The following is a 15365-nucleotide window of genomic DNA, read 5'->3' on the forward strand; positions in this document are numbered from 1 at the left end:
ATTAAGTCATATTTTAACTGTCAATAAATTTTAAATGTCATAAAATATAATACAGTAACAATAAATAAACGTTTAGTTATCATAAACTCCCTATTTTACATTAAAACAACCGAAAGCACATTTCTATAGATATGTAGCAGGTTATGAATTATCAAAAGCTGTCAAATGGGGCTGAGGAAAATGATAAAATTATGTGGAGGGGGAGGGGATTTTTTACATTTATTTTTACACAAATTATTTGAGATCTCTGGGATCCTACATACAGTAGAGTCAGTCTCAGCAGAAAATTGACTGAAATACATGGGCTCGTGTGTGTGCGTTTGTGTGTGTGTGTGTGCGCGCGCGTGTGTGTATGAGTGATGTGTTCTCTCGTTAGGCGGCGCAACTCCACACTCACTTTTCCTGTCAGTACTGTAGCACAGTAAGCGCAGGAAGGGGGCAGGGTACGCGCTTTTCCTTTGCCTGTTTGACCATCACAATTTGCTGATTCACACAAACTCTTCCGCATCGTCAAAACTTTGAAGACATATCGCAGTGGATATTAGTCCGTGGATACATAACGCGACATTTCCCCGCCGTCAGGCAGAGAAGGTGTCCCCTTTCGTGCAACTCTTCATGGCGAAAAGACCTTTCTTTTTCACTTCTGCCTTCTGTCACCTACGGGACCACCGTTCGCGAGACACAAGCCTTTAAAAGTTTGCTTTTCATGTGAATGTACAGGACTCGTATGAGAAATGAAGCTCAGCAGACAGTTCACAGTTTTTGGCAGTGCCATATTCTGTGTGGTGGTATTTTCCTTGTACCTGATGTTGGATCACTTAGATTATAGCAAAAACCCAAATGGAGAGAGAGTTCAAAACGTAAGTACTCCATGTGCTGTCTTATCCTTATCGATAAATTGTGTTATATAAAGAGTGCTGTCAGCAGATATGTTTCTGTGTTGAAGCTGCTGGACTTATATTATTAACTCGATGATGTGGTGAATAAAAGACACTTAGTAGTTTGAATTGATAGTTTGCTTCTTTCTAAGTGACATTACACTATCAAAATAATACACTGGCACAAAGATGGCTGTGATCAGTAAGTCAAGCCTGCATTTCCTGTTTCTCAAATACTTTTATCGTGTTATATTTTAATTAAATCACTCAGAATCTAGATACTGTCTTAAACAATTCAGAAAACGAATTAAAAGAGAGATTCTGTTTCGCTTTGGAAAGTGAAATGAGCTCAAAGGTCGTTTCCTCGCAGTCCCCAGCGTTTATACAGTATGTTGTTTCACAATCCTACCGAGCTGCCTATCTAGACTGCACACAGTGTTTCCTGCTGAATTTTTTTTTTTTAAACTTCCATATTTGGTCCTACCTACATATATTAGGTATTTGGATAACATATTGTGCATATATATATATATATATATATATATATATACACTACTGTGCAAAAGTCTTAGGCACGTCAGTATTTTCACCCCCCAAAAAGGTTTTAAGCCAGTTATTTATATCTTTTGCTGTAGTGTGTCAGTAGGAAATATCAGTTTACTTTTCCAAACATTCATTTTGACATTAATTTTAATAATCCAGTGAGATTTTCAAATACACAAAGAGTCTGATAACAGCTGGTGCTCCACACGGAGATCTGATCTTACCATTATTGAATCCGTCTGTGATTACATTAAGAAACAGATGAAACTGAGACAAACTAAAATTCAGAAGAACTGTGGTCGTGTCTCCAAGACGGTTGAAGAAACCGACCTGCAAAGATACAGTGCTGTGAAGAGTTTTAGGCACTTGTGTAAAAATGCTGTAAAGTGAGAATGCTTTCAAAAATACTGTCATAAATAGATTTTATTTATCAATTAACTTCTATTTACTAAATAAAATCAATATTTGGTGTGACTACCCTTTGCATTTAAAACAGCTTTTCACTATAAAAACAAATTTGTTTAGTTTACTTAATTCAATTGTGCAAACTCGTTGCCTTAATTCAATTAAGTAAGCTTTACTTAATTGTATTAAGTTGATCTTACATAAACCATTTAAGTTTTGTCAACTTAATTCTATCTGTGATCTGAGGAAGTGTGCTCCCAGAGTGCATTGCGGCACAAATAAAGTAATTACTTTGTTTTACTGTTTGTGGCTTTATTTTACAATTTTATTTGCTGTCTTGTATCAGTTTTACCCCAACAATGACAGCAAATAAAATTGTAATGGTCTTATTAATTAAAAAAAAAAAAAAAACTTAACTGTTACCATTGTTGTGTTTTGCATGCTGAATGTTGATGTCTGTGTGTGACTCGAGCAAGGTTGATTGCAAGGCACTGGCTCAACTAGAGAGGAATCAACCCCCTTAAAAGTTTGATGTTTCACAATAGTATGGTGTTTTTAGGATATATATGTTAGTGATATGATTTAATAAACCAATTCTACACAAAGTCTAAATTAGTTATTGGTTTAGTGCCAAATTATGTCACTTTTTAAAAGCGATCTATTTAATATGTTTTTTCTTTTGAAACCACAAATAACTATAATTTCCTGTTTGGAAATCAACTGGAAGAGAGTTATAATAATATAAGTGAAGTTCCAAGTGCACAACCAAAGGAAACGCTAATCACTAAAATGGTGAGAAGAAATTTTAGGAAATCAACATGAATTTATGGTCAACTTACGTGACGTTATCCTAAACATTTTAGTTGTATTGATAATTTAACATTCAAGATCACTTTAAGAAAATGAGTGAGTGCAACTAAAAAAAGATAACGGCAGAAGTGGAGAAAATGTGAGTGAAAAGTCTATTAAGAATTGCCCCGCCTTAAAAACCTTTTGCCCCGCCCATTTTTCTTTCTTTTTTTTTTTGCTTGATGAAATGGTACTCAAACCAGTCAAGTAATTTTTACTTGGGTTTTCTGAGTGACAAAGCATAGCATACAAACAGTAAAGATTACTAAATTGTTTTAAGTAAGTTCAACAAATTCTTGGACCTTAAGTAAAGTTTACTAAAAAATGTTAGTTAGAACAACTGTTAGGCTTTACAGTCTATTTGGATTTTTTAAGATGTATGTTTTGTGTTTTTCAGAAACAATGCTATGTTGGAGCATATCTCTGATATGTGCAGAGGGTTAAAAATGACAGCCGATATTAACCAGTGATGTTTGGGTTATTTCTGCTAACCCTAATTCACAAACATGTCCTGTAGGATTCGCATTCACATTGTTTATTTAAAATCCTGTAGACGAACCCTAAACCTAAGCTTAAAATTGTGGCAGCTGCAAATGTGAATCACCTGAGAGTTTTACAAGGTTTAGCAATTATCTTCTTTGTCATTGATGTACAGTGGTGTGACAAATATTCAAACACCTCATTTGAATGACTTTTGAGAGCCACAGCTGAAAGTGGGAGAATTCGAATCGAATGTTGTAAATTTGAATCTCTCCCTTTTCACAGACATGGTGCTTGTGCCTGATTTGGAAAATTTGCAGGCCAGATGCTATGTTAAATTACTTTGGATGTTAAAATTTATTATCAAAACCCGTAAGGCTCGTAAACAAAGTCTGCAATGCACTTTGTTTATTTGCGTTTAAGCTATGTAGTAATGTGTTCAATTACGTCATTGCCTGAATTTTGTGATGAAGGGCTGCGTGATCCTGTCCAAAGCAGTGTTAAAAGTGTAACTCACCATTTTTTCTCTTTTTTACAGGGCCAGCTTGGTATTCTGCAGGACAAAATAGACCACTTAGAAAGACTGCTTGCAGAGAACAATGAGATCATTGCCAACATCAGGGACTCTGTAATTAACCTGAGAGAAACTGTGAAAGATGGGAAAATGTTTCCTGAAGGGAACATGAGTCAGGGGAACCTGGAATTGCTGCCCCCTGCTCCTGCGCTGCTCCCCATCCACTCAGAGGACTGCCAGTTTGCAGCACAGACATACTCCAAGGCAGCGGATGGAGTACAGGTATAGAGGGAGAAGGGAGTTTTAAGATTAAGTGGACCAATTGATTGTCAGGGCTCAAATCCTAAGGATGTCTTCTGCTTGACCAGTCAGGCCAGTGGTTTATATTTCTACCTGCCCTGATTTCTATCTGCCCAATATTTTGTCTGGCTCCAACACAAAAATGATACATTTTATTTTTATCAACACATTTTCTGTGTGAAAAACAAATGTATTTGAATTATAATTAATTTAAAATAATTAATATAATACATGATTATATATGAATAATATATTATAAATAATAATAGTATATGTACAATCACAAATCATGATTTCCACAAAAATATTAAGCAACACAGTTGTTTTCAACATTGATAATAATAAGAAATGTTTCTTGAGCACCAAATCAGCATATTAAAATGATTTCTGAAGGATCATGTGACATTGAAGACTGGAGTAATGATGCTGAAAATTCAGCTTTGTCATCACTGGAATAAATTACATTTTAAAATATATTCAAATAGAAAACACTTATTTTAAATTGTAATAATATATCACAATATTACTGTTTTTACTGTATTAGCAATCATTTAAGGGCGTGACTTTGGCAGTTTGATATGCGCTCCGAACCACTGATTCGAAACAAAAGATTGGTAAAGCTTAGAAGCTTCATGAAGCAGTGTTTTGAAATCGCCCATCACTAGATATTGTTGAATAAAGTCAACATTTCGTTTTTTTGCGGCACAAAAAGTATTCTCGTCGCTTCATAACATTAAGGTTGAACCACTGTAGTCACATGAACTGTTAAATGTCTTTAGTAACTTTCTGGGCGTTTGAAAGTGTTAATTATCTTGCTGTCAATGCAGGCTTCACTGAGCCATCGGATTTCATCAAAAATATCTTAATTTGTGTTCTGAAGATGAACAAAGGTCTTACAGGTGTGGAAAGACACGAGGATGAGTAATTAATGACAGAAATTTCATTGTTGGGTGAACTAACCCTTTAATGAGGGACAAGGAAGTTGACATTAATTATTCCTCTAAACTAAAACCTCAATATCATTATCTTTTTGTAAGACATACTGTACACAATAAAACCACACTAAGCATATGGGTTAACTACTTTAACTGAAAATTTAAAGGTGTTCACAAGTTATCACGTTTTTTATATGTTGTGATACTATCATGAATCGGGAAGAGACTCATTATCAACTTTAAAGGTGCAAAACAGTTTTGCTGTTTTTTTTGCACAATACACTTAATAAAGATTTTTTTTTTTTTTTTCATGAACGATGGTTCAGTAAACATGAATAGATCAAAGTCAGAGAGACTCATTTTCCGGAGACCCCACTGGCTGTTCTTTGAAGATTGAGAAATATTTCAATGCCTGAATTGTCACTCTACCAGACTAGTTTTTGCATATTTTTGCATGTGTGTTTGTTTGTGGCTTGCATTTTTCCTTAACCCTATTACATTGTTAATTTTTTTACATGGGGACGTGATGTAATATAAGTATTTACAGGTGCAACTGAAAATATTGGTGTTTTTCCTCCTGTCAGGAAAAAAATCACTGCTGAATTACCTGTTTTTTGAATGACCAAACACTAGAGTTGTGTGGTGGTGCTTGTTAATAATTCAGTTTAATTCCTGCCCAAATCTTTGAGTTTACTTGCAGGAATTGCTTAAAAGAAAATCAGTTTCTTGTTTTGCTTCAGAGAATAGAGAGCTGAAGTAAACTATGGCCACATTCACACTGCAAAGTTTAAGGAATGTCATCAGGATTTTACGGAGCCCCGCACATGACATACAAGGAAAAAAGTAATTCTTGTGCACGATTTACTAATTCGTTCCCTTGATTTACTAAATCATGCAGATGATTTACTATTCCGTTCCCTCCATTTATAAATTGTACACATGATTTATTATTTGGTTCCCTTGACTTAAAGATATGTTTAAAGAAAGTTTTTGTCAGAGCCCTTGTTATTCTTAATTTTGACATTAATTTTCATTTTTACACCAGACATATTGGTTCAACATACCGGTTATCGGTCTACTTGATCTGTAATAATCGGTATCGGCATCGGTCCTGAAAAACCCATATCGGTCGACCCCTAAAATCTTGCGCATGATTTGCTATTTTGTTCCCTCGATTTGCTAAATTGTGCACACGATTTACTAATTCCTTCCCTTGATTTAGCAATTCGATTTAGCAATTCGAGGGAACAAATTAGTAAATCATGCGCACGATTTAGCCTACTATTTTTTTCCTGCATGTCATGTGTGGGGCTCCGTAGGATTTAAATAGAATTGTGTAAAAATAGAATAAAATGACTTCCTTTTCCACCTTTCAATTAATTGACATTTGAACAAGTTTCATCACATTGAAGCAATGCAGATCTTCACAGACGTCATCCTGAGAAAAATACTACCATCCAAAAAGTGCTTTTGTTCTCATAATTGTAAATTAATTTGATACACTTTCATATGATACACTTTCATAACTAATAAATATTGATGTACATGTCCAGTATTATGAACTGACTGACAGTCCAGTAAAATGATGTTCTCTCCTGCTTTATTTCAGATGCTGGATATTTATGATTTGCTCAGATTTGATAACCCTGATGGTGGAGTATGGAAACAAGGCTTTGATATCTCTTATCAGGCTGATGAATGGGACAATGAGCCACTCCAAGTCTTTGTTGTGCCCCATTCACATAATGACCCTGGTGAGTCATAAAGTTTGTTGACCATTGTCATGTGTTTGTAGTCAGTGAGAATCACCATTTATCAAGTACACAGATGTGTTTATCTCAGGTGCTTTGGCCTGATGTTTGTATTTGATGAATATCACAAATGTTTGTGATCGACAGCTGAAATTTGATTGGCTGCAGACACGAGTATGGGTTAAATTCAGGGATGTGTATGAGTAACTGACTAGCTGAGTACTAGTTGTCAGGATCAGGTTCTGTAATAAATGTACGGCTCAGGAAATGACTAATAAACCACACAATACACAGGAGAAACACAACCACATAACATAGATGACACTGAACAATGAACTGAATGAACACAGGGCTTAAATACACAGATGATTATGATAATTATGGGAACAGGTGTAAACTAATTAAGAACCAAGGAGATTAACTAAGAGCGCAAACGGGCAGGCAGACAGGGAAAACCAAAACAGAACATAAATGTGACACTTGTGAACTAATAAAAACACTTGCCTGCTGTAGTTAACAATGAAATGAACTTTCTTGCTGAATTTTCCCCTAATTCTCACAACTACAACTAAATAAATTGGGTGGTTCTTAGAGCTGGGCAATAAGTAAGGAATAAATGACGACGGCTGTTGAATTATTAGAAAAATAATGTACACGCGGAGTGGCCACTACACCTCAGGTGTGCATTATTTTTCAATAATTCAATGGCCTGGAGTCAATTATTCTGCTTATACTGTGGTTACCATACCTCAAAACATTGTTCAGGTCAGGTTACACATCTAATCCCAAGCCTCCGTTACTAACTCAAAATCATTTTAGAGTTAGTAACGAAGGGTTCAGCCATTGATAGCAGAATAATGCAGTTTTTATTGCAGTTAGAGAGAGAGAAAGAGAGAGAGAGCAAGCGAGAGAGAGAGAGAGAGAGAGAGAGATTTTGAGCCCTGGGTATACTTCGTTGGTAATGCTTTACAATAAGGTTCATTAGTTAAGCATTAGTTAATGCGATACATTTGTTACTCTATTTACTAATCTTTGTTAATGTTAGTTAATGAAAAACAGTTGTTGTTCATGTTAGTTCACAGTGCATTAACTAATGTTGACAAGATTTTAATAATGTATTAGTAAATGCTGAAATTAACATTAACAAAGATTAATAAATGATGTATAAGTGCAGTTCATTGTAAGGGTGGTCTGCCTACAGGGGTTCAGGCTGTAGGGTTGCCGAATGACTAAAGAAACGTTATCAGCAAGATGGTAGAAAATTGTACATTTCTTGTCTATTACCACCCACTGCTACTTGTACCAACGATGGAAATAAGTGCAGTTATAATAGCAAAATATGTGGGAGAGCGTTGCTATAGTGTGACGATTTTGTATTGCAATAGGGAGCACATTAATGTTAATACCAAATCAAAACTAGTTTGCACATCATTTGTAATGAGAGTTTAATGACAATATCTGATTATGGTTACACTTAAAATAGTTACAAAATAGATGTATGAGATGATAAAATCATATACCATTAATTGTACCCAGCATGTATGTAAAAAGTTACCTGAAAGATAGATAGAGAGAGAGTGAAAGAGAAAGATAGATAGAGAGAGAGAGAGAGAGAGAGAGAGAGAGAGGGCGAGAGTGCCCAAGAGAAGAGGCAAAACAAGGAGAAGGCAGCCCAAGAAAAAGAAGAGAGAGTAAAAAGAGACAGAGCAATAGTTACAATCTTCTTTTATCCATTCCTTGACCATGTGACTGAAACCCAAATGTGAGACATTCAAACTGACCAATCAGAAGATTAAAACTTCCCCCACTGTAGTAAAGGTGTGACAATTCATAGACCCCCGATGTACATACATCTTGGCCTACAGGCGTTCATCACTATCAACACCTTTATGCCTTTCAAATGGCCCTTGTAGCAAGAGAAAGGGGGTTGAAACAGCAAAGCAAATGTCTTTGTTTATTTTAAAATATCTTTGGATATTTTCAACCTTACAAAATGTTAACTAATGTAGTTAACTAATGTTAACTAATGATCCTAATGTAACCACTTAATTTTTTTACGCTACACACAGCCTTCCAATGTAAACTTCATTTGACTTGTATGCGTACACAGGCGTTCGATGCATTCGCAGTTTTGAGCAATCTCTCGCCACGAGTTACAACCCATGTAAATATATTTGTATTCTTTTATGCTAGAGTTGTACAAATAAGGGTACTTTCTAACCTCTTCGCACAAGCTGTCATCCATATAGGCTTAAATTGTCTACCCCAGGGCACAGTTGCCACCTTGTGGATAAACTTATTACTTAAAAAATAAATTAAACGCGCATGTGCGACCTGCGTGTATAAAGTACAAAGTTACAAAAATCTGGCGGTGCGCATACAATACGCACCTACTCTTCTGATGACGAAATTCACGTCACACGCACTGTATGCTGACCCTCGCATACGTGTTGAGAGTGAAGTATACTTTGGGCTTTAGCATGTGTGAATTACCTGAGTCTGTGTGTCTTTCAACAGTGTTTGGCAGCAGCGTCTCTGCTAATAGCGAAACTGCAAGTTAACAGAGCCGTTATTACCTCACTAGTGATAAATGTCATGTAGCTTTTACTTGAACTATTTTACTGATATAATCGCCAGCAGCGCTGACAACACGTTGTCTGTGATGTCGGCCTATGTGTGTGCGTTTGAGTGGGAGCAGCTTATGTGCTTTTCGTACATAATAAAACGTCATTTGGTGGAAAAAAATATGGAAATAATTTGTTGTTTTTATCCTATTTGTTTACCATATTTATTTGATTGGTCATTGTCGTTGTGGGTTTTGGTTCTTTTGCTGTTGTAGGCTGTAAGGACCTTTGAAATAACTGAAATCATTTGGCAAAGTGATATGGAACTGTAATGCGGTCAAGACCTGCCTGGAGCTAATTTGGCCGTGCGTTTCCCTGATAATATTTGCACACCTTAGAACGTTCGTCAACCAATCAGATTCAAGCATTCAACAGCCCCATAGTATAAACTGATAACTATATCTATCTAAAAAAAATAAATCCACAAAATATAGTAATTTTCAATATTCAGCCTATATCTAGAAGTGCATGTCGCATGTTCTTTCTGTGTCTGTGTGAATGAGCAGTGCAGTTTCGTCTACACATACTCAAGCACGCATGACACTTATTGAGTTTTCAGCATCTGTCATTTCACTGAACACATGAACTTCACCTCTAGAGCTGCTCACAGTCACTTCACAAGCATGTCACCATTTCATTTGAGAAAAAAACTATTATCAAATACAAAATAAACTCAAAAATCATCTACAACCTGCCAAAATAAAAGTTTGGTTTAACTTGAAGAAATTATGACAGAAATATTATTTTATTTCATAGTACTTCTCAAAGTATTATTATTATTATTATTATTGTTATTTTTTTAAGGAATATCATACAACCAAGATATAGTTAATTTATATAGTGTTCAAGTTATGTTGTGCAGCACCTTATGTGACAAAAAATGCAATTTTGTTGTAAATTAATTGTTATAATTTCATTTGATTACATTATTAAATGCAATGTGATTAAATTGTCTTATTAATTCATTTCATTAGGCATCAATTTGATGATGAATTTGTATTAAATCATAAAAATCAGAACCCAGAAAAAAAAAAAAGTAAAACAGAATTTGGGGAAAAAATAAAACAAATTTTATGGGGCCCTAAATTAAAAGGTAACTTTCTCTTGTGGCGTTTACTGGTAAACAAACAAGTTATTTTTACATTTATTAGGTCCAATAAATGTAGAATGCACTTCCTTTCCATTAATGGTATGAAATTAATATTGTGATAAATATTTCTAATAATATGTTGTGAAAATATTTTTGGCCATACTGCCCAGCCCTAGTGCTACTAAGGATGTGAGACTGATGTGTGCTTTTGGATATAGTCATGTTTTGAGTATTACTGGTGTGTTCAGTTCCATTTTGAGTCATGCAAATAAAGCGGGATGGTATTTCAGAGATGTTTAAGCAGAAATGTGAAGCTTTAATTTTTTTTTTTTTTAACACTATCACGAAGACCATATCAATAGTTGAATAAATTGTCCTTTTTGAGGTGGGAATAGTTTTCCAGGTGGATGAACGTCTGGTTTTGTGTTACCGACAAAATTCCTGTGGGTGGAATTTGCTATGTGTAAAACTGATTTACACCTGGTGTTAAGATCCATCTTGTGAGGTCTGATCACAAGTAGCCAGACGAGACACCTGGTAGTATCAAGTTTCAAATCTCTTGTGACCATTCGGATTTCGAGGAGAGAGTCTCTAGTTTCATGACTATATACATCACTCATCATCACCATCATACATCACACTGTATTACTGTTGATTTAGCATTTTAAACCTCTCTTCAGCATAGTGGATGATTGACAGATGAGTAGCGGTCCCTCACTGCTTTCAGGACAGATAGCTTTTACACTACAAATGTGATGCGGTCACATGTACTTATGACTATCACGGTGTTAGGAAACATATGGACCCTGTTTGACCACTTGTGATTGGATCACCTGATACAGATATTGATTCCAGGTGTAAACGGGGTCATAGTTACATCACATCCCTTTCTGGTATCCTTGTGCTTATTGTGAGAAAGTTGCCATGACAGGAAGTTCAAATATACTATATCATTTTACACATGAAATGTCGATAAGTCTAATATTTACACAGCTGTACTTAAAAAAAAAAAAAAAAGCGGTCTCTGTTTTTCTCATTGGCTGGTTCCATGTTTGTCCATTGTAAGTGCCTTACTAAAACTGTGATTTTCAGCTTAAAAATAGCTAGGAATTGTAGAAATTATTTCCTGTGGTGATGGAAGATAATGCTGTTCTCTGAATATTCCTTTAGATCAACTGAATGGACTTGCCATTCTGTGTTTTCAAGGTATTTCAATAGCTCTGATAGACGAGAATTGATGTACCCTTCCTCTTCCACCAAAGAGCTAAAAATGAAATGGCATTCTACAAAAACAGGAAGTTTATTTACTTGACCTTCCCTTGTGAATTGCCAAGTGTGCAATTCATATTTTACATTCAACATGAGGAATGACAAGAAGGTAATCATTGTCAGATATACAGCAGTCTGTCCAAAAATTAGTTTAATATGACAAGCATTACCTGATGTTCTCCTACTTTGATTGTAGGATCTCATTTTTACATCGAGATTGTCTTTTATCTCTTTTAATCTATGATTAAAGTTTCTTAATTGCAAGAGAGTAAATCTCAATCTTATATGTGCTTTGTCAGAGTCTCTACATTAATCAAAGACAGCAGTTTGCAGAACTAGGGAATGCTTCAGCCAGGAAATATTTTCAGCTGTTATTTTTGAAAAATTCAGGTCAGTCCTGTCTTTAAGATCTTAGATGTTTCATCAAGAAAACACATTTATACACCTCTTCTATGATAAACATTTTTTTCTATTTCAGAATTTCCAATCATTTTGATATTTTGTAGAGCAAAAAAATAAAAAAATATCTGGTTGGTTTAACCATTCTCAGGGGAAAAAAAAAGAAAACTCATTAAGAGGCTGGAATTCTCGAAAGAAAAGCATTATGATTTATTTTGGCATAATGTTTGCCATTATTATTTCTTAAATAAGCAGTGAAGCAGTTTTGTGTAAAATATTATTAATATTGAAAGTAATCTATTCTGGAAGCCATTCTGTTGTCATGTTACAGGAAAACCATAAAATAGGAAATGATATCGCAAACAGAACCCCTGTAGACCCTCATGGCATGTTCACCTGATCCTGATCAGATGTGATATTTAGGAGATTTTTACATAAGATGTGTTCAGCTTGATGGAGCGCAACAGAATACAGGGTCACAACAGGCCCGGTGCCACGAGGGGGCAAAAGGGGGCATTGCCCCTCAGACCTGATTTGTGCCCCCTCAGTTTCAATTTGTCCCCCCTCCACCCCTGTATTGGGATTGATTTTAACTCTTTGATGAGTACGATAGCACCAGTGTGATTAGACAGTTCAGTGCGTCACTGCTAAATTCAAACGTGAGCCAGGAACTGACGTGCTCAGTAAGTAGCCTACTCTATATATATATATAAGACATATAGTTTGTTAAATTCAAATTCCATGCACATATGTCTATGGAAGCTGCAAAAATAATCCTTTCAAATATAATTTGATGAAGTGTTTTATTCATATCAGATACAAATTGTGTATGAAACAATAAAGTTTACTCTACTCTTCTCCCAGTTCACCGGCCACTTACTTGTATGTATTTCGGTAAAAATGGGTGAATTTACGTGATGTAAATCCGACAGATCCTCTGATATACGTTCTAAAATAATAAAGGTCGCCTTAAAAACTCACACTGGGGACTCAGCTAGAATATAGAGCCCCTAATATAGATACCACCATACCCCCCCCCCCCCCCCCCCCCCCCCCATTGCCCCCTCAAGAATTATGAATGCCCTCCAAGTCCATGTGTCCTGTTGCCAGCTCTGAGTCACAAGACTCTTCTTAGCGAAACTCTCTGATAAAAATGAAATGCTCATGGCACAAGATGCTAAAAAAACAGCATGTGACACAACAGTCAAAGAAGCACTTTATTAGAGAAGGTTTTTCTAGGCAAACTGTCTTACAGCTAAAACACAGCACACTGTCGGCATGCTAATTAAAGAGCCCGCCACATAAAAAAAAAAAAATTAAATAAATATTAAAGATAATAATAAAATCCTAACTACTCACTCAAGTGTGACTAGATTGTTTTTGGGTAACTACGTGTCTTCCATCATGAACCTCTTCCAACTATTTTAAGCAAACATTACCAGGTGAATAAACATGCAATGCGCTCTCTCTCTCTCTCTCTCTCTCTCTCTCTCTCTCTCTCTTAAAATTGAACGGCTAGTAATGGTCATAAGCTGTAGCTGTTTGACTTCACTGAGTGAATTATCAGTTAAAAGTTCTTTAACTGATTATTCTTAAAGTCTCCCTGTGGTCAATAATTTTATCCCTTAAAACTCATCTTTGATCACCAAAATGACACATTTAAACATTTTTTTCCTGTGAAAAAAATTTCTTCATGCCTTAATATAGCTTGAATGTAACTCTACACCCTTGCCTCATTTATTATATGCGGGTATATGAATATGCTAATTAGCCCCGCCTCCACTCACTCGCACAAGCTCAAGAGATCCACTCGGTGAACTTACTGAGGTACACGCTGCACAATGGTATTGCTTTTTACAACACCAGACACATAACGGTAATTAATATAATTAGCCATCTGCTTGACTACATTATCAAACAGCTAATAATGTGTTGCTAATCAGTATCCTTAGAAACGCTTTGAACACCTTAAGTCAGTGAAAAAAGGCATATAATTCATCATAACATTGTTATATACATCATACATCCGCTATATTGCCAAATCTACCTGATTTTTTATATCAACAGAAAAATATACCAGGATATATTCTCTAGAGACTCTCCTGCTTCAGAGCGCTCATGGTTAATGATATGTTAAAGCCTGCCGACATGTTGACGTGATTGGTTACAAGTTAGTTTGTGGCGTCAGAAACACCAGCAATTTCAAACCGCGGGTTTGAGACTGTCTTTTTTTTCACTGCAGTTTTAAATAGAAAATACTCAGCAATGGTGTTGACTTATGAATTTGCACATGGTTTGTCTTAAAGCATATCCCACACAGACATATAAACAACATTAAAAACTTGATTTTCACCACAGGGGTACTTTAACAAACGTGTGTAGTCATGTAAACTCTTTAAACCGTTTTCCTTTTATCGACGTAGAGCTAGATTTTTGCCCATTACCCCAATTTTGGCATTTAAACACCTTAACTTGCATTCTGTGGGCTTACTGAAGTGCGCATATGTGATATGTGACAGGAAAACGTCTTTATATATGGCAGATTTTAGCGCATCCAGCCACTGCGAGTGTTTCGTGGTGGGGGCGAGAAATATATTGCAAACTCAGAATTTTTCTTCACCCAAGAAATAGAAAAAGTGTTTGTTCTCATCTTGTGCAGCCAAAGGACAAGTAGTACAGTTGTAGAAACTTCAAAAATGAGAGGAGAATGAGTCTGTGAAAGTTTGACATTTTGTAATACTCTGGGGGTTTTAATGCTTTATTTAACATCACAACACACAAAATCAATAGAATACTCTTAGTGAAATACACCATCGGGTAATAACCTGTTTTTTAATACAGTCTTGTAAACGTGGTTTAATTGCATTGCCAGGTTATTGATTTGCATGTAAACCGGTAGATCAAGTTTTTTTTAAGTAACTGATTTTTGATAGATATCAGCATGTTGGTGTACGTGTAAACCATGTGTAACCATGCTCATTGTTAGTGTGTTTCGTAACCTGACCTGACCCGTTTTTCTTCTGTCAACATTTCCCTCATGTGTACATTGTTGTTTCTTGTCAAAATGTTGATTTAAAAAGGGAAACAAAAACATGTGCTAAAACAGACTTGCATTTAATTCATAATCAAGTTTTAATTTATATTTATGTAATTATGTAATATACTGTATTTATTATAATTTAGTTGGAGAGCAGCTAGTTAGTCCCCTCAAAATAAACCAATGCTTTAAGTGGAGAAAACTGGTTCTTGGAAGGTTGTGTTGTTTTTCCTGTTTGATGATGTTTATGGTAAAGGATGTGTAGCAACTGTCAGTTATGGTCTGTTGCTT

At 35.5% G+C, this 15365-nt stretch overlaps 1 protein-coding gene across 1 annotated transcript in view; it reads left to right on the forward strand.

The window, feature by feature from the left end:
• Nucleotides 1-382: 382 nt before the first annotated feature.
• Nucleotides 383-15365, forward strand: part of man2a1 (mannosidase, alpha, class 2A, member 1) — a 67947-nt gene continuing 52964 nt past the window's right edge. The window contains exons 1-3 of the mRNA XM_051892887.1: nt 383-860; nt 3694-3951; nt 6514-6658. Coding sequence (XP_051748847.1) covers nt 735-860; nt 3694-3951; nt 6514-6658 — 529 coding nt within the window. The 5' untranslated portion in view covers nt 383-734. The remainder of the gene's footprint in view (nt 861-3693; nt 3952-6513; nt 6659-15365) is intronic.

This window comes from Ctenopharyngodon idella, chromosome 5 (assembly GCF_019924925.1).
Source record: "Ctenopharyngodon idella isolate HZGC_01 chromosome 5, HZGC01, whole genome shotgun sequence".
In the NCBI taxonomy this organism is placed as follows: Eukaryota; Metazoa; Chordata; class Actinopteri; order Cypriniformes; family Xenocyprididae; genus Ctenopharyngodon; species Ctenopharyngodon idella.